Source organism: Amaranthus tricolor, chromosome 7 (genome assembly GCF_026212465.1).
Source record: "Amaranthus tricolor cultivar Red isolate AtriRed21 chromosome 7, ASM2621246v1, whole genome shotgun sequence".
NCBI lineage: Eukaryota > Viridiplantae > Streptophyta > Magnoliopsida > Caryophyllales > Amaranthaceae > Amaranthus > Amaranthus tricolor.
Genome location: NC_080053.1, coordinates 30,849,009 through 30,870,633, shown reverse-complemented (window position 1 = coordinate 30,870,633; position 21,625 = coordinate 30,849,009). Strand labels below are relative to the sequence as shown.

At 31.7% G+C, this 21,625-nt stretch overlaps 2 protein-coding genes and 1 pseudogene across 3 annotated transcripts; 1 reads left to right on the top strand and 2 right to left on the bottom strand.

Moving 5' to 3' along the window:
- The first annotated feature begins 4,953 nt into the window (after positions 1-4,953).
- LOC130818260 (uncharacterized) lies at positions 4,954-9,179 on the top strand. Of its 2 annotated transcripts, none has more exons than XM_057684369.1 (3): positions 4,954-5,583; positions 6,975-7,103; positions 7,264-9,179. In XM_057684369.1, the coding sequence occupies exons 1-3, from the start codon at positions 5,143-5,145 to the stop codon at positions 8,809-8,811; spliced, it is 2,118 nt and encodes a 705-aa protein (XP_057540352.1). In that variant the 5' UTR covers positions 4,954-5,142; the 3' UTR covers positions 8,812-9,179. The 2 variants fall into 2 exon arrangements, with proteins under 2 accessions (XP_057540352.1, XP_057540351.1); XM_057684368.1 differs by having other exon boundaries at positions 4,954-5,628.
- A 2,370-nt stretch (positions 9,180-11,549) lies between these two features.
- Positions 11,550-15,085, bottom strand: LOC130818276 (uncharacterized). The gene is made up of 5 exons (XM_057684391.1): positions 14,662-15,085; positions 12,704-13,415; positions 12,377-12,617; positions 11,957-12,019; positions 11,550-11,759 (listed from the first exon to the last, which is right to left on the bottom strand). The coding sequence occupies exons 1-5, from the start codon at positions 15,047-15,049 to the stop codon at positions 11,703-11,705; spliced, it is 1,461 nt and encodes a 486-aa protein (XP_057540374.1). The 5' UTR covers positions 15,050-15,085; the 3' UTR covers positions 11,550-11,702.
- A 1,455-nt stretch (positions 15,086-16,540) lies between these two features.
- Positions 16,541-20,513, bottom strand: LOC130818320 (tropinone reductase homolog At5g06060-like; annotated as a pseudogene).
- Between the last annotated feature and the right edge of the window lie 1,112 nt (positions 20,514-21,625).

Below are 21,625 nucleotides of genomic sequence, written 5' to 3'. Positions count from 1 at the left end.
TTCCGCATAAAAAGAGAGAATTACTTTATACTTCATATCACAATTTCACAATCAATTAATTTAAATAATAAAGTTTATTTTGACCTACATTTGCTAGCTCTTATTTTCCTTTCCAACTACATAGACTATTTTAAAAATTTTATCGTAGATTTCTGTGAACATAAATAATGTTACTGTCTTGTTACAAATAATTTTCGGCGGTTCTATCGAGTATAAAATTAATGGTATTGAGTCGGACTAGCCTAAAAATACTTCAAACATCAAAGTGTGTATTTGGAGTAGAAAATGAGTGATACTTCTGACATAAAAATGTAAATTAATGTATGGATGATAATTTTAAAAATATAGATCAAGATAAAGATAAATATGAATCAAATTTAATCAGACAATTTAAATAGAAAAGAAAAATTAATTATTTGAGATAGATAGTATTAAATAATTATTTTATAATGTGTACATAATTTCAACAACTAGTAAATACTAGAGTGCACTTATTCTACCAGTTTTTTGGTCTTTTAAGATCTATACTTTTTTTAAAAAAAAAAATCCTATATATTTTAAATTCATATAAATTATTTTTCTTTTTTCTTTTCTTCTTTTACTTTGTAAATAAATTTTGAAATTTGAATATCATTTTATTTGTTATTATATTATAAATATAATTAAATTTGTTCCTAATCTTTTTAAAATTCTCTGATTTATTCCGATGTAGGGTATTGCATAGAAGTACAATAGAAATATAAGTGCACCTTTAATGTTTTTTTAAGTTTGCTATCAAAAAATACATTTTTTATTACAACATATTGTAGTATTATCAATAGCAAATTATTATATATGCTATCCATCCATAGTAACCTTTCTCTAAATAAAGTCCCACATATGTTGGGTATTGGTTAGCTAGGCGCCAGCTCCATCCTTCAACGGTTGGGATTGTAGGGTCAATCAAGGGAGCTATCCCCAACCTTAACTAATTATTAACAATATTTTACTCTCAAAACATCTCATTATTGCTAATTATACTCCATAAAAGATTATTATTGTCTATTTGTTGCTTTCAAATCCAACCAAAGCTTTTATTCATGCTTTTCATTCAATTCTAATTATTCAATCAAATAACAAGTCAATTTTAAAATCAATCCCCTAAAGTATATTAATAAAATATTTTTTAGTGTAGATAGTATTGTCTAAATAATATTATAAGCTGAATTCAAGTTAAATTAAATTTTAATTTTAACTTTCTAGTGAAGCAACTATTTTTGTAAATATAAAATCAATTTATCCCGATCTAACATTATTCAACTCAAACTCAATAAAACAATTCGAATACATAATTTTAATACTTAGATCACTTATATTAAACTTGAGATTTCTGATAACAATAGATCATCGCTATTATATATATACATTATATATACTTTTCGATTTATTTATGGACATAAAATCATGCACGAAGTCAATTTAGTTAGAATAGACATGTATATACGTGTTTAATCAAGAAAATTATGCATGTTGTTATTTACTTAGACATCAAGACATGTTTACAACTTTACTTGCTAATGAAAATACTAGTCTTGCTCCATTTCTCTCAGTACTTCTTAGACATTGCAACGTGCATATTGCCCTAATCTTCAAACTTTCTCTCTTTATATGGAGTCACCAAATGAACATACGTGGTTCTAGACATGAATCCAATCCATACTCCGATCCTATTTAAGTATAAACCCTTCAAAACAATAGATTTTAAATATTTGCATAATTATATATGCAATAATTTTGTTTAGTTTACGTACTTATTTTAACCTTTAAAATTTTGATAAAATGTAAAATAAAACAGTTATTGTGTACTTTTACTATAACCGATATAATACGTTAGATGCATTCGGTTCTTTATCAAAATAAAAAGAAAAGAAAAGAAAAAGAAAAAGAGTATATTTAACGAGCCATGGCTCCTTGTTTGGCATCTTGCCATGATTTTAAGTTTGGAGACATGTAAAAAATCTATAAAACCCTTTCTATCATTAATAATGGAAAAATTATTTAAAATAGTTGGCCTAATAAAAATAAATAGCATACTGAAAACCTATATTAGTTTAACATGGTAGAAATTCTTATTTAATTTTGACTTTTTTGAAGTACCTACTATATATCTACTATGCTTGATATGATGATTGAACTTAGACTATAGCCTTACTACTCGGTTACCCTTTGTCCTTTTAAATTTGTGAGACTTTTTTATGGTAAATGCGTAATCTTTAAGAAATGAAAATAATAATATTTTTTTTATAACAAGTCCAAAGCATAATAATATAACTTGTTAAGAGTAGTTTGTAGCTCCTTTGTTGACTTCTTCTCTTGCCCCTCACATGAGTTTTATGAAAAAGAGAAAAGTTCTTCACATGAGTCCTGAATTTGTGCACTATTACTATCACTATTAGCTTCGAAACCCTTTCAATAATTTGTGCTTCTTGGTATGTTCTTTAAGATCTTAGTCGTGTTTGACAAATAATTTTTATTTAGGCTTTTTACTTGGATTTTAGTCTTTGATTAGACAGTTAAAAATATTCGGTAAATAACTTGTAAAGAACCTAAAAAGTTAGCTTTGAAATCAATTGATGGTTTTTGGTTTTTTACTAACTTCTCCTTCAACTAACAACAAACAACTAAATATTAACTTTTACCAAATATCTTCGGAACAATTGACTTAATCAACTAGCATAAACAAGTTTATCAACCACTGCTTTTAACTTGTCAAACCAGTTAACAACTTCTGCTAATTATTATTTTTCAAATAGACCATTATAGATTATAAGTTTTTTTTTTAATATAGTATACTTGAGATCTCTTCCTTTCCATTTCATTTACTTAAGAGTATACTATCTTATTACATACCATAAAAAAAAGATTGCGACCAATAAAGTTTTCAGATCAATTACTTAAAAATTCAAAATATAAAACCTAAGTGCCTAACATCAAGAGGAATCTAATAATAATTAATTTATGCTATGTTTGAGAATAATAATTTTATTTGGAAATCTAGAATCAAATATAATTTAGTGCTTGACAAATCAAAAAATTGCAAATATGAATTTGAGCATTGTTTTAAAAATAGTTAAAATTGAGAATTTATATAAATGACTTACTAAACCTTATCATTTTGAAATTCTTTATTTATATTTTATAATTAGAATTAACAATTTAAAATGAAATAATGTTAATAAGCGGCAAGCACAAACTTTGTTTACGAATAATACTCCTATAATAAGTAAATTTATGCAATCCTATTATATAAATAAAATACTTATTTTCACATTTCAATCCCAATGTGAAGCCACGTGAGATTTTCCTTGGATGCTCTATTCCAAATGAGGCTAAAAAAATAATGCAAGAAACAGAGTGTTGCACAAGCACAACATTATAAGACAAGATATATGGACATTTTAGATCTCAATTCCGTCAGTAAATTATTACAGTTGTATTTTTTTATAAAAATCAAAAAATTATAAAATAATTAAAATAGTGTAGATAATATTAGAGGAAAATTAAAATATGTAAATAAAAATTAAAAAAATAATAATCATAAATAAAACATATTAAAAAAATGTGACGATCTCATAAATATGAAAGTGTTATTAATTATTAATGTTTAATAATGTAGAGAAATAAGAATAAATTTGCAGAAACTGCCAAGAAATAAGTTGCAGAAAGAAGGAGACAACTACTGTCATTAAATTTTGCCACCATCTCCATACATACATTCGTGTTCACTTGGATTGCGTTAACGTGCTAGTTTTTACTCTTTAAGTGTACTTAAATTAAAATAATTGTATTGTATGTGCCTTAGTGGTATGTCATTATCACATTAATATTATTATGGGGTGGCCTCTAACCTTGCTCAGCGTTAAACCAACTCTGATTATTATTCTTCTGTGTTATGAGTTTTACAATTTAATATGAGTAATGTTTTTATTCAATTGATCAAAATCGTAACCTAAGCAAACTCATACCCGAAAGACAAGTATAGTTAGATTTGACTTGAGAAATTGCGTTCATTCAGATTATCAGTCGATTTCATCATACGTCCGAATCAGATCAAAATTGAGTTTTATGTATAGATTGATTTTTATATCATTATAAATGCATTTTAATAATGAGTTAAAATCAAGTCACTTAAACAAAATTTCATAATTATTAGGTCAAATCTATTTTAAACATCACCATTTCCAACTAGTTAAATCTTTTCTTTTTACCGAAAAGAGATATTAAAAACTTTTAAACACAAAACTTTTAACCTAAGCTTAACAACCTTAATCTTAGAGTCTATTCTCACAATATTAATTTTTTACAAAATAATTCCCATTTTACGTAACATGGATTTATATTTCCCTCAATACCGTCCGCGTTGGATAAATATTTTTTTTTGATAGGAAGCCGCCAAATCAGATAATGGTTTGTATGAACAAGTAAACTACCATCTGAGATAATGGTTTGATAGTAAATTGGTGAAAATTAAAAAATTTTAAATAATTAAAACCGTCATCAGAGATGGCGGTTTACCATTTTAATTTTTTTTAATTATAATTTGACAAAAATCGCCATTTCAAATGCCGATTTGCTAAATAAAATTATACAAAACCGTCATTTAAGATAGCAATTTTAATAAAAAAAAATAAATAAAAGTTTATGTACCGTCTTATATGAACGATACCATGAAAAATAAAATTTACATCAACATAGGGTGAGAAATAAATTCCCAAATAATACTGAGGGCGAAGATTCTTAATCTCATGGAGTTGTATATATATCAATATGTATATATATATTTTTTTTTGAAATGATGGAGTTGTATGGTTTTATTCGCATATAATCCTAGTTTATAAAACGACATCGTTTCAGACACATATAGAATCCAATGCAATTCACCGTAGAAATATACGTTGACCCGTATAATTGTACATTCATACGCATTTCTCTTTTCTACTCCCACCTCTCTCAAATACATTATTTTTGCTTGATTCATTTCCTTTTCAGCTTTCTCTCTCCTCAAAACCGAAGGCTACATCAAAAAAAAAAAAGATAAAAGAAAAATAAGCTTCAACCTTTCACTTCAATGGCGGATTTTACAGCTACCCATTTCCTCCAACAATGAAGATCACTCCAAACACCGACCTTTCTTCTTTACTTTCCTCCAAAAAAAACCCACCTCCACAACTCCATAAAAACCCAGATCTTCCCAAAAAACCCCGGAAACCTACCCGGAATAGCCCTCGGGTTTCCAAAAAGTCCGGCCCGCCTACCCCACTACTCCGGTGGAAGTTTCATGAGGAGAGAGAAAACCCCAAAAATGGAAGATTTGTGAAGCGGAAAGAGCATGGAAATGCCCCAGATGAGAAGTCGCCGGAATGTCGTCGGAAAAAGAGGAGAGAGAAAGTGGGTTCCATTGTTTCTGCAAGGAAGCTTGGTGCTACTCTTTGGAGGATGCAGTTGGTGGGTCCAGAAAATAATGGAGGGGATGAAAAGATGAAGAAGAATAAGAAGAAAATAAAAGAAAATGAAGAAGAGGAAGAAAATAAATTAGGGTTTAAGGTTTGTTTTAACTCATTGTTTGAGATTCAAGATCTTAACTTTAAGGTTTGCTCATTTTTGCTTGTTCTTCATTCAAAAAAGAATATGCTAAAATCATTTTTTTATAAAAAAATTGACCTTTTTGTTAATTTCTTAGTAATATAATTATTAGGATAATGTTGCTTATATGATCTCATTCTCACCCCCTTGTCTTGCATTGATATAATTATTTTAGTGGGTTTAATGCATTTTGGGTTGAAATTAGTCTTTTTTTTTTTTTTGAATAATGGTGGAAAATTAGTTTGAGATGGGAAATTTGGTGTAAACCATGTAATGGGAAATTTAGTGTTCATTAGGTGACTTCATTGATTATTCATTTGTTCTATACAAATTTTAACCTTGTTAGTAAATAACTTCTAGTGGGCTTAAGGCAATTTTTTGAATTTTTTTGAGTGTTTTTTTTTTTGGGTATTTTGGTGTAAAGTAAGATTAAGATGGGAAATTTAGGGTTTATAGGTGACTTCATTAATTATTTAATTTGAAGTTTAATTGGTGGAAAATGTTACAAATGTTGAATCATCATTTGGGTATTTGATGTTTTATCCAAAAATATGAATTTGCTATATATTATTGTTAGGTATTTATTATTAATGGTATTGAAGGAAGAGTAAATGAGATTTTTAAGATTTGTATTTTTTTTAAAAAATTTTGTTTGGCTGAATGAATTATCAACATTGACAATCATATTGCATTGGGGAATTAATGTTTTTCTTAGTTTTGGACCATTTTTTATTGCTTTTTGTTCATAAAAGTATCTACTCTTATGTTGGTATTTGGTAGCATTTGTGGAAAATTATCAACCCTTAATTAGGTCGTTACATGTTTGTGGTGTGTGTTAATGATCATTTTGGATATTAATGATTGCATTGAAGGGCTGATTTTGTATAATTAAGATGTCCTTTTAAGTAGGGTAAATGCTTAGTTGTTAATATTGCATTTAACATCTCTTGATCTATCCAATACTAGTATGATCTTAATCATGTTGAATCTCCATGATGATGTTACATGTCAAGTCTTTTGGGTCGGTTGAATTGTTCATTCGAAGGAGAGTAACATTATTCGCTTTTTGAAAACGTAATGGGCTCAAAATGACCCAAAAATAGCCCAAGACTGACCATAATTTACTTTTATTATTCGTGATTAGCGATGACACTTTCAGAGTGTTAATTCCCGCATTATCTTGTACTTACGTCCTTATTTTATGGTGATCTTGATTTCCTACCGCTTCTTGTAGATGGATGAATCTATCATTGTTAGTTGTGATATTATGAACGGGTGAATTTTTTTCGTGTTTTTCGTGGAATTGTAGGAAGCATCGATTTTGAGCTTGATTACTTCCCTTTTTTGTGCAGCCTGCAATTGGGCATGGTGGTGATCGCTTGTCCTGTCAACATGCTAGCCGAGAGCGTGGCTCTGAGGCAAAAGATCCGCTTAGGAGCCCATGTTCGGTCAATGGTCCGATCAATGGATATCTTTGTGAGGTATATATTTCTACTTTGATAAATGAAATGATTCAATCTTTTATAAAGTCGGGTTTGATTAATTGTCTTAATGGTTCTATTCTAATTCATATGGTAAAACTAATCTTGTGTTTTCGTGTTTCATCTGATGTGAACTTCATTCTTATTAACCCTGTACCAGTGGCAATCCCCTTTTCGCTTTGCTAATTATGCAATGGAAGGGGCGACAAAGTGGGACCCGGTTTGTTCAAAAGCATCAAATGAACATCCTGATGATTTGAAGTCGCTTGACGGAAAAGTAAATTCTACCTCAATGATCTCAGCGCTTGAGAAGGAACTAGAAAAAGCTCGAATGCGTATAGAGGAGCTGGAAACAGAAAGACGATCCTCAAAGAAGAAGATTGAGCATTTCTTGAAGAAGCTTAGCGAGGAAAGAGCGTCGTGGCGCAGCAGAGAACATGAGAAAGTTCGTGCAATCATTGATGACGTTAAATCCGATTTGAGTCGAGAAAGGAAGAATCGTCAGAGACTCGAAATTATCAACTCTAAGTTGGTCAATGAACTTGCGGAGGTTAAGTTATCAGCAAAGAGATATATGCAGGATTACGAGAAAGAGAGGAAAGCTCGGGAGTTGATAGAGGAGGTATGTGATGAGTTAGCGAAAGAAATCGGGGAGGATAAGGCTGAAGTTGACTCGCTTAAGAAGGAGTGTATGAAGATCCGGGAGGAAGTTGACGAAGAGAGGAAAATGTTGCAGATGGCCGAGGTTTGGCGAGAAGAACGTGTACAGATGAAACTCGTTGATGCGAAAGTCGCTCTTGGTCAAAAGTATTCGCAAATGAACTACCTTGTATCGGAGCTTGAAAAGTTTCTTAGGTTGCAAGGTGTGAGCCTCGATACGAACGAGATGAGGGAAGCTGAGATGTTTCGACGGGCTGCTGCATCGATAGACATCCACAATATGAAAGAGTTTACGTATGAGCCATCTAACCCGGATGATATTTTTGCGGTTGTTGAAGAAATGGTGATGGGGGAAAGCAACTGTCGAGAGATTGAACCGTGTGTTGAGTACAGTCCGGCAAGCCATGCTTCCAAAGTTCGTACGGTAAGCCCCGAGATCAAGAACGAAACCAAGGACATTATTCTGAGACATTCGAATGGATATGGTAATCAGAGTGCCGACATGGAGGATGACGGGAGTGGATGGGAAACTGCGAGCCACTTGGAAGACCAAGGTTCTAGTTATTCACCCGAGGGAAGTACAATGTCGGCGAATAGGGTGTGTCGAGATAGTAATGTCTCCGGTAGCTGCACCGAGTGGGAAGAACAGGTGGGTGATGAGACACCCATTACCGAGATTAGTGAAGTCTGCTCCGTTCCCTCAAAGCATCAAAAGAAGGTAAAGTCAATAACACGATTGTGGCGATCAGGCACCAATAACAGCGGTGATAACTACAAAATCATCTCGGTAGATGGTGTTAACGGAAGGCTTTCGAATGGAAGGGTTTCAAACGGGGCTACAATGTCTCCTGATCGTGGGTCCAGCAAGGGTGGGATTAGCCCTACAGACATGGTTGGGTGGAGCTCACCGGAAACTAATCGAGGGATGAAGGGTTGTATGGAATGGCCTCGTGGGGCACATAAAGGTAGTTTGAAGCACAAACTCCTCGAGGCGAGAATGCAATCTCAGAAGCTCCAACTACGCCAGGTTTTAAAGCAGAAAATCTGAATGTCGGATGCAAGAAGGAACAATGACTACCTGTCCTATTCTTCTCCCCGAACCCATGTAAACTACCATTCTCCGGACATCCCATTGAACACGTAAGACATAAGCAACCATGGATAATAATACGGTACAAGCAGTCATCTATTCGGAGGAGTGTTTATCCGCCAAGTTCTGGAGCGAAACATGCTCAGGCTAGGAATTTTGTTTTAAATGCTCTGGCAACACACATTTAGAAGTTGAAATAATGATGGCTTAAGTTAGGATTAGTAATGTTATTCCTGTATTCTTTGTAATTAATGGCGTTAATGTCCCTTAAATTTAAGGGAGTAACACTTTGTCTTGGTCAAATTGTGTTAGCAGAGCATATTTCACTTTGTATTGTACCATTATGAATTAGCTGAGGAAATTATATTCTTAATCCTCCTTTTTCCTTTATGGAAGTGTTCACTCTTGCAAGTTATTTGCTCCCCATCCCATAATTTTAGCTTCATTTCTATTTTTCATGTTTACTAATAATATCTCTAATTATGCATAACTAAAAAATATAAAATGTTAATATTAATAACTAAAAAATATAAAATGTTAATATTAATGAAGTACATATTGAGACAAATTAAATAAAATCTTATTTGAATATATTTTACTCTCTCCTATTGATTTTACTTGTCCCATTTGCTTTTTTACAATTATCGAGGTAATATTTTGACTCTTAATATCTCTAATTATGTTTCATTAAAAATTATAAAAAGTTGATATTAATAATCATTACATTGAGACAAATAAAAGAAAATCCTATTTGACTATATTTTAATTTATAAAATAAGAATAAAATACAAATTAAAAGAGAATGGTAAGTAGTGCCAAATAGTAAATGAAACAAGTAAATAGAAAGGAGTAACTTATAGACTAAAAAAATATAAATAAATTTAGGTTGATGAATAAATGAGGCTAAAATTATGGGACAGAGGGAGTACAACCATATCTTTACTAATCACCTTTTTAGGATTTTAATAATAGCGTGTTTGAATCCGTAAGAGATTAGATTTTGAGTCAAATGTGGCAGACTTGTAAACTCGGATATTTCACCATAAAGGGCGAAGATACTAGTGAACAAAGGTTGGGTGGAGCTACTCATGAGCGATGGTTGAACATAACTCAGTTAAAATGGTATATTTTGGGTATTAGATCCATAAATTATTTACTCTACTTATATTAAGTCACAATACTCATTGAGTTTGCCATCAAGATAAAGAAACTGATCAAATTTTTTCACCTAAAATTCTGACTTCGTCTCAATCTACCGTATAAGAGGTCTATGATCTAAGAAACTCCAAGCCTATCTCTAGGATTAGATCATTTGATTCAATCTCAGGTGTTCTATTTCAAAAATGATTCAATTTATGATTTTTCAATGAAGTCAAGAGTTGTCTACTTCCATATTGAGACATTAATCTTGATATTCTTGGCCACACTACAAGAAACAAGACAGACAGACCTCTCAAGAGGTCATAAAACACTTGTTCGTTCTGTCCCGTAGCATTTGGTACACATAAAATGTGAGAAAATTAAGAAAATTGTGTACAAAATTATATTTTATGAGGAATGGGAAATATATGCAGATGAGATAAAAGAATAATTTAAATACAAATTCTTGTGGAAAACGGTATCTTTAAGAGGTCATCTCTAATTGAGTTGGCTCATAAAGAAAAATACAAAATAAGAGTATTCATTAAGTTTTAATGAGTTGGACATGAGTAACGTCTCTTAGAAGACCAACTGTAATTTAAATATGTAGATAAAAATTATAAAAGAGTTGCGGCCATATTCAAAAATAGAAATGTAGGCATGTAATAAATTTTCTACGAAAAATAAAAAATATAGCAAATTACATAGGACGGAGGGAGTATGACATGAACATTAATGGAAAATAGCTGGTATAGGTCCACAACTCATGCATGACAATTGACAATCCAAAATAAGTGATAACTTGGAGGCCATTCTTGATTGCTTGGAATTTTGCAAGCATTTGTGTTCATATTAAGGTTGAGGGATCTTAGGAAAATGATTATTTTTTCTATCTATATATTGATATTTTTATTTTTGTGTATTACAATATTGAATATTATGTTTTTATCTGATCATTGCTTTACACTTTCTCTCAATTTTATAAGTCTTATAAACTCTAAATTAAATACTCCTTTTAATTTAATTTAGTTGCCCTATTTTTAACGCAATTCATTAATTTCTCTTCACTTATATTGTTTTATTGATCGATAAGTGTATGATAGTAGGCCTAATTAACAATTTAATTCTATTTAATTTTACAAAAATTTTAATTTACAAAAATTTTAATTTTTGCATCAAGTTGAAATATAATTATAATTAAATACTCCCTTTAATTTAATTTAGTTGCCCTAACACATATTTTCTACCTCTTACAAAACATTAAATATTTATACGAAAAGTTAATATTTTAATTAGAATGGATTCTTTTACACCTTTTGGCCCTAATACCATTGAAGAGACTAATACATATGCTAGATGTATTGTACACGATACTTTTAATGTTGTGAGGGTCGAGGGGTAACGAAAATACCGTGAAATAAAGTCTAATTCGGATCTGTTTTGAACACCTCTAGACGCATGATTCTAAATAGGTAAAGTCTAATTTTATCACAATCTGACACTGAAATAGAACAAGCTAGCGAGTAAATTCAGTTACGATATGTTTGAGAAGCTTGTGGTGGAAATCAACGAAATCTTACTAACGGAAGCCATAAGTATTATACCAAAACTACAAGAATTCGATGAATGCAAATCTTGTTCACAGGAACACTATTGAAAATGAGATACAGAAACGGAAATTTACATGGCTAGCTCGGCAGCTTCAACTTTTATTTTTTCTTTGCAGTAATCTTCTTCTTCGCCTTCTTGAAACCTTTTCCACTCTCCTGTACAAAGCAAAAATTATAGGTTAGTTCACATCTCCAAAGTATATTAGTAAATACCCAAATAGGATAATTGTTGCCGATTATTTGTTCGCTTAATAGCAGCAGGGATTAAAAGGAGAAAAACTCATGGTATTTTTGAAGGATAGCGTAAATGTAAGTAATATGAACATAGTTTGAACGAACAGAAATATTAATACCTTCATGTAATGTCTGTAAGCAAGTGAACCACTCAATTCTTGCCCGTTTTTAGTGATATATACCTGAACAACGATAATGTAGTGGAATGAGATAGGTGATCATATAGGTTAAATAGGAACAATTGAAAGGTCTAATATACAAGAGCTACTCTTGTGAGCGACCATCTCTTGGTGAGACGAGCTTAAAACAAAAAGCCCATATACTAATACTTTGTATTTGTTGGGCTATTTGACCCACATATAAGGCACATCTCACAGTGAGACCGTCTCAAGCCAGCATCTTTTGGCATGTCGCGTATACATCATTATCAGCAAATATAGATGTCCGTGTGTGCGTGTGCGTGTGTGTGTGTGCGCGTGTCTGTGTTCGGGGGCGGGAGAATAAAAGAGTTTTTCTGCAAGAAAGGTTGTGCTACTCACCTTCTTTCCATTTTCTGCTGTAATCCAATGACCAGCTGATTGTCCATGAGCATGAACCCTTCTCCTGCCAGCATCTTTTGGCATGTTGGCTGTTTGTTTAGGATTTATCCAGTTTCCAGAATCAAGTAATGTATCTTCTACACTAGACTTCTTTGTTTTCTTTCTACCCTTTTTGGCGCTTTTCTCTGAAGCAACTTGTTTGCCATTCCGCTGTTTAGCGCCCTCCTGACCAAATTGATCCCTGCCCAAGATAGGAAACATAAGATTCTACAACTTCAAGTTCAAAATTTAAGAATTACGAATAAAAACAAAGAATAGCATTAGTACATGTAATCAATAGATGAAGCATTGTGTGACTGGTGTCTTGCATCACCAGCAGAACTCAATGGGAAAAAGTGAGGTAGACGGCTGCGGACTAATTCCTGGATCCTCAAATCATCATGATAAAAGTAATAGTGAGATGGAGGAACAGGTCCTAAACCTTGCTGCAATTGTTTGTTGGCATTATGTAAGCTTTTCCCTTGTTCACTGGAACACGACTTGTGAGAATCACACGCAAGTTTCGTTGATTTTGAAGTTCTGAAATATTCTTCAAAGCATTCATCGAACACAGGGGTCTTTACCGAATGATTTTCATTGACGCTAAAATCTTTCCATAGATCTTGCTTCTGAGAAATGGGCGGTAATGAATCAATATTTTTCACAAGGGGAACTTCGTGGCCTCCATGGCTGGAATCATTTTTCTTATCATTACAGTTAGCACCATTAGAGTTTCGGTTTATGTATACATTATCTGGTGGCTCGTCGAGATCTGATTCCGAATCAAGCAGCTGAAACCTTCTAAGGGGACTTGCCGAGGGATCAGAAAACAATCGTTTTCCTTTGCTAGAACCAAAACTTGTTGAAGGAAAACTTGAATCGTGTTTCACCTTTTTATTATTCACAACACTTTCCTGTTGCCTCGTCAAAACCCCATGTCCTGATAATGGTAACTTTGAGCTACAACATGTAGAATGTTGCTGAGCCGCCTGAAGATGATCTGTTATCTAGATGTCATCAGACTAGCTATACGTATCAAAGCAATCATAGGCGGAGCAAAAATTCACAAATTCTTTGAAAGCTCTGTCCAATTTCAAAAATTAAAATATTTTTCTCACAGCTTTAACACATGTTATGTAATTAATATTGAGTCCCCAACGGTCAAACATGTTGAACATGTTCAAAACCGCCCCAAAAAGCAATACTACCATTATTCCATAGGGTTTGCAACAGTTAAGTTTTTATGTGAGAGCTTACTGGGAGATATGTCGCAAATGAGGGAATACATGGTAAGAGCTCTAAGAGCAAAGACCATATACTTAAAACCAAGAGAATAACATCTAAGTCACCAACGCTAACTTTCAAAATAAGTTCATTCTTAACACTACCAACTAGTCCGTTACTTGGTGATACGATATATGTTGAGATGGTTTATCCCACATCGACAAATTGAAGATGATGGCACACTTATAAGTTATTGGAGCGCTTCTTCCCAATGCCATATGCTTTTGGGATGGTATATATCTCCTAGGCTTATGAAGTGTGTGCACCTCGTGTTTTTCGGTTAATATGATGGCATTCACAATAAGTCCAGTGTAATTTAACAATATACGAATCAGACGGGCTTAGAGTATCAATATACAAGCTATCGAATCCGTATCATTATTTTCGTGCTCTTTGTCATATGGTGCACCACAGCCCACAGGCATAACATCATCCAAAATGGAGTAGTACATAAATTCAACATTTACTGCATACCAAATAATCTGCATATATACTCGAGGAAAGATCACTAAATATAGTGAAACTACTATCTACTTGTATCATGTAATTTGTAAGACTCCTTTATCAAAACATCAACAGAAAGTATCAACCTTGCTGAAATACACCAAAAATACAAAGAATAAACCTCTCTACTCTCCAATTTCAGAAACAAAATGAATGTTTTCAGATTTTAGTAATCAGAGGTGTATATTCAATTGTTCGGTAGGGTTTTGGAACCATATTTCGAATTAGGTCATTTAGGGTTGAATCATACTTAATTTTGATTAATTGGTAAAATTTGTACATCTGAATATCTCTAATTATCGCACATTCATATTGATTAAATAAACCCTTGAACTAAACTCCACGAAATTCCACCATAAAAATCCATAAATCCTAAAACTAGAACAGCCCATAAAAATTTCCTTAAAAAGGATTAAAAACAACATATAACCCAAAAAAATGGGAGTGAATAAACTTACTTAAACGAGCATTTTCTTCATCAGAAAACTCCTCAATATCATCGTCAACAAAACTGATAATTGGAGTGGAAATTGGCTTAGAGGAAGAAGACCCACCACGACGGAGACGTCGGAGACGATTCCTTGAAAATTTTTTCGGTGATTCGTGTTCGGAATCGGATACCCGCAACTGAAACTCGACATCATCTTCTAATTCCTTTTCTCCGGGTTCAAGTGTAACTGGATTTTCATGGGTCGGAGTATTTAACGGGTGGTTATGGTTTACGGGTTCGAAATCAAAATCTAGGCCTAAGGAGAAAGATGGAGGATTGAAATCCGCCATTAGAGAGAAGAAAGAAATTGAGTTTTTGAGTTTTGCGCCAAGTTTTTTGGTAGCCTTAATAAACATGTGAAATTTAGTAGACAATAGAAATTGGGTTGAATAGTGAGATAAAAAATAAATAAAGGATGAAAATAAGTTATTAAAATGGAGACAGATTATACATTTGTTCATGACATTAAATTGAGGAGAATAAGACTATTGCTAAAAAGAAAAAATTAATTAATAATAAAATAAAAAGTAGTGTAAATTGAGAGGGGCAAAGAGAGTAACACTTCATCTCACGGGGGATTAGTGAAACGATCTCAAAACTCTTAGGTCGTGGACCTACTCATGTGGACACACCTACTAGGCATTCATGAGCTCTGCCCACAAACCCTCGGGCGTTGAGTTGCATATATACTTGGTAATGTTAATTTTTCTCAAAATCATATGATATTAGGAAGATTACTCACCAAACGTTATATGCAAATTTACAACTTACTATTTTGATGATGTAAAATCCTTCTCATATGTGAAGTATTTCAAAGTATTTTAGCAATATAAATTAGATTGAGTTTAAGCTTTTTCTATTGGATTTTCATTTTTTTTTTTGCTATATTGATATTAACAACAAAAACTATTGTTTTGTTGTATTCAAATATGTTTAGAACTTTTTCGCTTTATGTTTTGTTCTACTTGTAGTAGTATGGTTTGGGATAACTTTGTGTAAATTGATTAGCGTTGTTATATTTAAAAAATAAAGTTTTGAGAATTGAGATTGTTGATTTCAATTAATTATAAGGGATAAGTTAAATTTTACTTCAATTTTCAATTCTATTCAAAGTCAAGATAAATTTGATGTTTAAATCAAACCTTTGTAATTAGGTGATACATAGGGAGTATGTGTTGGATAAATGACCATTTAAAGTCTTTTTTAACAAATTTTTTTTTATGGAATTATTTAATTTCTCTAACAACTCACTCTTTTTTCATTCATGGTGTGAATTAATTTTAATACAATAACTTTATATTCTTTTACCATGCTTTATGAAGGTTGAAAAAGAGTCGTTAGAAAATCCCTATAAATAGATGATGTTTCATTCATACACAATTCTCAAATTTTCTTCTCTATTGTTATTCACTTGTGCAAGAGTCGTATTTGCTCCACACCTTTAGTAATGAGTGTACATTGTTATTGGTGGGTGTATTAATCTTGGGAAAGTCCCGTCTATTTACACTTAGGATAGTCGAGAAATAATTTTCTTATTGCAACGATAAGTTCGAGTCACACCATATCTTTCCATATCAAACACATGTTAAACACAACTCTAAATACATTTCTCATATACAAATATTATAAATAATCAATATGTGTTAATTATAGTCATAAGAGATTTTGAGAAGACTTCGAAAAGGCCTATAATTCGAACAGTATGTAACAAGAAAAGTTAGGCAAATTTACTTCAAAATACAAAATACAAATATATAGTCATTTTATTAGGATGAATGCAACAATAAATTAGCTACAAAAGGAAACATAAGACACATTTGTCTTTAACACATGAAGTTTAACTCCTTCCAACTCTAGAATCTTTGTGAACACAAAGTACATATAAATATATATAGTATCCAACGATTCATTTAACTTCATTCAATTTTGACATGATGATTTATAAATTAGATATAATAAGTTAAAATAATAAGATATTTAAAAATAAGAGAGAATACAGAAATAAAAGTGACTGAATAATGCAAATTGAGTGAAAAAAAAAATACTAAAGCTTGGTGTTAAGTTTGGTGGGTGGATGAGAAGCCATTAACAATTAGACCTCCATAACCATAGTTTGACCAGTTATATAAGAAGATGCTGGTAAACTCAAGAAAGCAACTAAGGATGCAACTTCCTCAGGTTTCCCAACACGTCCAAGAGGAATTCTTGTAGCTACATATATACCTACAAAATTAAAGAAAAAACATCTATTTAATTCACAAAAATAATTAACATGACACGAGCATGTGAATCGTTCTAGATGTTGAACATTTATTCTATATTGTTTAGAAATGATGGGTTCTATCTATAAGTTACATACTGTCGTGTTGTATTGTAATAATCTTACAAAATAGTGACCATGACATGACCATAACCTATTAATGAGCCGTTATCGTGGGCTAGCCTAGCATATGCCCATGTCTTAGAAAATGTAGAAAAGTAACATCAATATTCAATAGTAACAATGCAAAAATTTTCAAATGAGACGATCTCACATTGAGACTATTTCTGCACTTATAATCTTAAAGTGATCACTTATACTCTCAAAAGTAACAATTTATAACTTTAAAGTGATTACTTGTAGTTTAAAGTGATAACTTCACTTACAATCTTAAGTGACCAACTATACGACCTTAAAGAATATAACCTTTAAGTGATTACTTATTGATTTCTTATAATCTTAGACTGCTCACTTATAATCATAAATTGACCAGTCATAATCTTAAAGTGAATAATTGATCACCAATGTGAAAATAAGCTGATCGTTTAAGTCCAACTCATAATGATGAGACAATTTCATAATTAAACAGTTTCGTACAAAACTTGTTGAAATAGTAATATACTAAAAAGAAAAAATTGAAGCACCTCTTCCACAAGGGAGTCCTAATTAATATATCCCGGTGCAACAGAATTAAACCTAATGTTGTCTTTAGCCCATTCACAAGCCAAATTTCTTGCTAGTTGATTCAATGCTCCTGCACATATAAATCAAACAATTAAAAATAAGTATATTTTTTTTTATAAGGTCAGAACCTTTCCTAACCATAGATAAGGAAGACACTTGCTAGGGCTAAGAGTTAGAAAAGGCCTAAAAACTCTGATAATAAAGTTTAAAAATTTGCAATTTATGATTAGTTCTTTTATCAATTAAGAAATATATGACACGTTTATATTTATAATGATAATTATGAGTTATAGGATCCATTTATGTTATTTTTCCAAACATCGGTTAAAATTCAGAATCGACCATCAGGCCCATTTTTTTCAGTTTGTCTATAGCCCATAAAATAGGTAACTTGAGTTTGACACAAATTTAAATTCAAAATGAAAGACGAGATAAAATATTAAATTAAAAGTTTAAACTGATGGTTGAAACCGCATATGAAGAGATTAACCGTGTACTGCACCATAAGCGTCTTCAAGATCGAACGCCATGAAATTACCAATTGAAGATACGAAGATGATGTTGCCGAGTCCAGAGGCCTTGAAGAGTGGATAAGCAAGCTGTGAAAGATGGTAGGATGATTCAAAGTTTGTTGACATAACTTGAAAGAGCCTTTCTGGTGTGCAATCAACAGTTTTGGTATATTTACAACTACCAGCATTGTTCACCTACATGTGCATGTCACATTGTCAAAACTTTATGCAACAAATTATATTGCAGCGTATTGATCGAGTACATAACATGCTAAAATTATTAGCTTAAGATATATGATAGTCGTAGCTCCATTAGATATGGACACGGGTTGGGTTATGTAGCGGATCTTCATGTAGGTCGAAAGGCGCTCTAACTTCTTACAATTAGCTAGAATTCCTGTTTTTTCTGATCCAGGTTCTCCACCACCTCAAACTACGATAAGATTCAGGCATGATACATTTTTTAGTTATTGGACGAAACTTAGTATTCTCTTTCGGATCTAGTAAATAACTCTCAGAAATCTTCTTTCCTTTTGGAAGATAGAGTAGCGAAACAATCAGTCTATTGATATTGGAAGACCAAACCCCGAAACTTTTTGGTCATTATACAAACACGAACTTGTTGTAGAACTATTTTATGGCTATAAAATATGTGGTTTATAGGTTAAGAGTGTCTAGAGATTAATTGTTTGAATCTTGCCCTCCTAATTTTTTTTTTTTTTTGAATAATATCCTTGCCCCCTAACTTATGGTCCATGATTCATCACTGGTTGGGCTGGCACGCAGACGACACACGCACATCTTGCTCATATGGCCCAGCTTAGCTCGACTTGTGGCTCAATATCTATGACCACATTAGCTATAGGCTGGTCTCCTTCACTATTTTTAGAAAATAGGATGGTATAATATGTGGCCCGTCACGACACAATAAGCTTGCCATTTTATAATAAATTTTGAAAAAAATAACATAAAAGAAAAGAAATTTTTGGAAAAAAAACATAGACCAATGTTTGAAGATAGATGGCACAACATGACATAACCGGTTACATATGTAGCCCGCCAAGGCACAACCCATCAAACTCGTGGCTTGCTCCAACAAGCTAGCTCATAACGACACAATACGATGCAAATTCCATGTATAGACCCATGATATGTTATGTATTATCAATCTATCATGAATGAGTAATCATCATACCCAGTGTATGAGTAGTGTCCGGGGAGAGAACGAAAAAAATACCAACCCATACCCATAAAGTTTGATGAGTAATCATATATATATATATATATATATACAATTATAAAATTAATCATCAATAATAAATGCAAGGTATCAAGTAAAATAGTGATCTTACAAGTAAATTTAATATGCTATCAAAGATAGAAGTAATAGTTTCCATTAGCTTAATTCTCTGAGGTGGAGAAAAGACATCACAAATAGAGCCAATAACAGGGTAACCTTTAGTCTTCCAATCTAACAAACAAGCATTAAGTTGATCTTCTGTTCGAGCACATGTATGCACTTTTGCTCCTAATTTTACTAGCTCCTCCAAAATTGCATGCCTATAAATTATTAATCACCCAAATCACAAATTCATTGCATATATACATACTCATGTACAATAGAAAGATCAACATATTAATTTGATGGGCTAAACCTCCTATTAACAAGTTAATTTTAGGGGGAAACTTGATCGGATTTGTGTATAATTAATTTTCCTCTGTTGCAAATCTTGTTGTGTACAAGTCCAATAACAAATTTATTATTCTTAAATTTTATGGGATACAACTCGTTTTGCATGAGTCTGTGTCGCCATGTGACGAACTCATATAAATGTACATAAGTCAGACCAATAAAAATAATCTCATCATGAGACCGTCTCCTTAAAAAATATTCAATACTAAGTATATAAAAGTAATCTAAAAATTAAACTTATTGTTTGGTCCAAAATAAATATTTTTAGGTCTTCAAATTTTATTAATTTGCTACATATCGTATCCAGTTCAAATATTTAAAATTAGTGTCTTCAAATTAGCAAGATTCATTATAAATTAGATTTTTAGGACTTATCTAGAATAAAATGGATAATAAAAAATTATAAAACTAAATTATTGAACAATAATAACAGTGCTAAGAGCTATTTTTGTGAGAGACAGTACATCAGTGAGACGGTCTCAAAAAAATTCATATTCTCATAATATATACTTTTTAAATTGGCTATTAAGTATTAACCCTAATATAAAGAGTGTCACTCGTTGAGACCGTCTCATAGAACAATTTGTAAATTAAACAAATTTAAAATTAGAAAGTAGTATGATAGATTGATAGCCAAAGCCTTTGGTTCCGCCGGTGACAGGAGCAATCATTCCTTGGAGTGACCATCGATTTTCATTTGCTATTCGTATTCCTATTCTTGTTGTATTTGTTTTTCCTTCCATTTTTAGACTTCAACTATGAAAAACAACCATTCACTTTGGACTACTTGTATTAATCTAATTTTATGGCGTATCTCACGGTGAAACAGTCTCATATAAAAGGATTGTTTTATTATATTTTATTTTCTAGTTTCTAGTTAAAAGATACACTCCTATAAAAATTTTCTCCTATAAAAACAATATAGCTATTAAAAAAATGAAGAATAGCATAATACAAGAACCGTTTCTGTAGGAGCTCAAATACACTATAACAAATTTAATTTTTCATAACATTGGATTTAGTGGTATTAAAAAATGTCACTGATTTATATTTTTAGTGTAATAATAGTTGATTTTTATTTTAAGGTTCACTATAAAGTAATTAGTGACACTTTATTTGTCCTTTAGTAACATATGTAATTGTTACTATAGTATATAGTGACATTTTTATGAGAAATGTCACTATATTTTATGTTGTGAAAAATTTTAGTAAGATTTTTTATTATGCTGCTAAAGGGTCTAATAAATGTCACTAATTTTATTATAAACAATATAAGAAATTTAAAATAGTATTATTTATATTAAACATCGCTAAATATATCTCACTAAAACAAATTCTGTTGCAGTGATATTTTTGTGTGATAAATAATAATACTTGGTCTCATTTTCAGGTGTTTATCTTAAAAAGGTCCGATATTTCATTTATGTTTTAAATATTGGACAGTTGCATGACTTTTTCTTTTGAAGTCTGACATTTTCTTATACTTTAAAGATCCAACTTGTACATGAATTTTTCTTCTAAATGACTAAATGAGCCCTTACCGATTAAACAAATTCCCTCTTTCCCTACGTCGCCCCTTTCCCTGACCTTTCCTTGTGTCTATGAGTCTATCCCACTCCTTCCCAAACACCACCAAAAAATTATCAACATCGCTTTTTTAACGGGTAAGGCGTCTTTTCAATCTTTAGAAGCTAAAGAAAAGTCTATGTAAAGATTGAATTTTTAGAGGTTTAATAAAAGATTGGATTTTTAAAAAGTAAATAAATTGTCGGTTTTTAAAAGA

Excerpts from the sequence above, each read along its gene's own strand:
- LOC130818260 (XM_057684368.1), top strand. The coding sequence starts at position 5,143 with ATGAAGATCACTCCAAACACCGACCTTTCTTCTTTACTTTCCTCCAAA. Across the intron at positions 5,629-6,974 it reads TTCAAGATCTTAACTTTAAG|CCTGCAATTGGGCATGGTGG; the intron begins GTTTGCTCATTT and ends TTTTTTGTGCAG. Across the intron at positions 7,104-7,263 it reads TCAATGGATATCTTTGTGAG|TGGCAATCCCCTTTTCGCTT; the intron begins GTATATATTTCT and ends ACCCTGTACCAG.
- LOC130818276 (XM_057684391.1), bottom strand. The coding sequence starts at position 15,049 with ATGTTTATTAAGGCTACCAAAAAACTTGGCGCAAAACTCAAAAACTCA. Across the intron at positions 13,416-14,661 it reads TGAAGAAAATGCTCGTTTAA|ATCATCTTCAGGCGGCTCAG; the intron begins GTAAGTTTATTC and ends TCTAGATAACAG. Across the intron at positions 11,760-11,956 it reads CTTACAGACATTACATGAAG|GAGAGTGGAAAAGGTTTCAA; the intron begins GTATTAATATTT and ends TGCTTTGTACAG.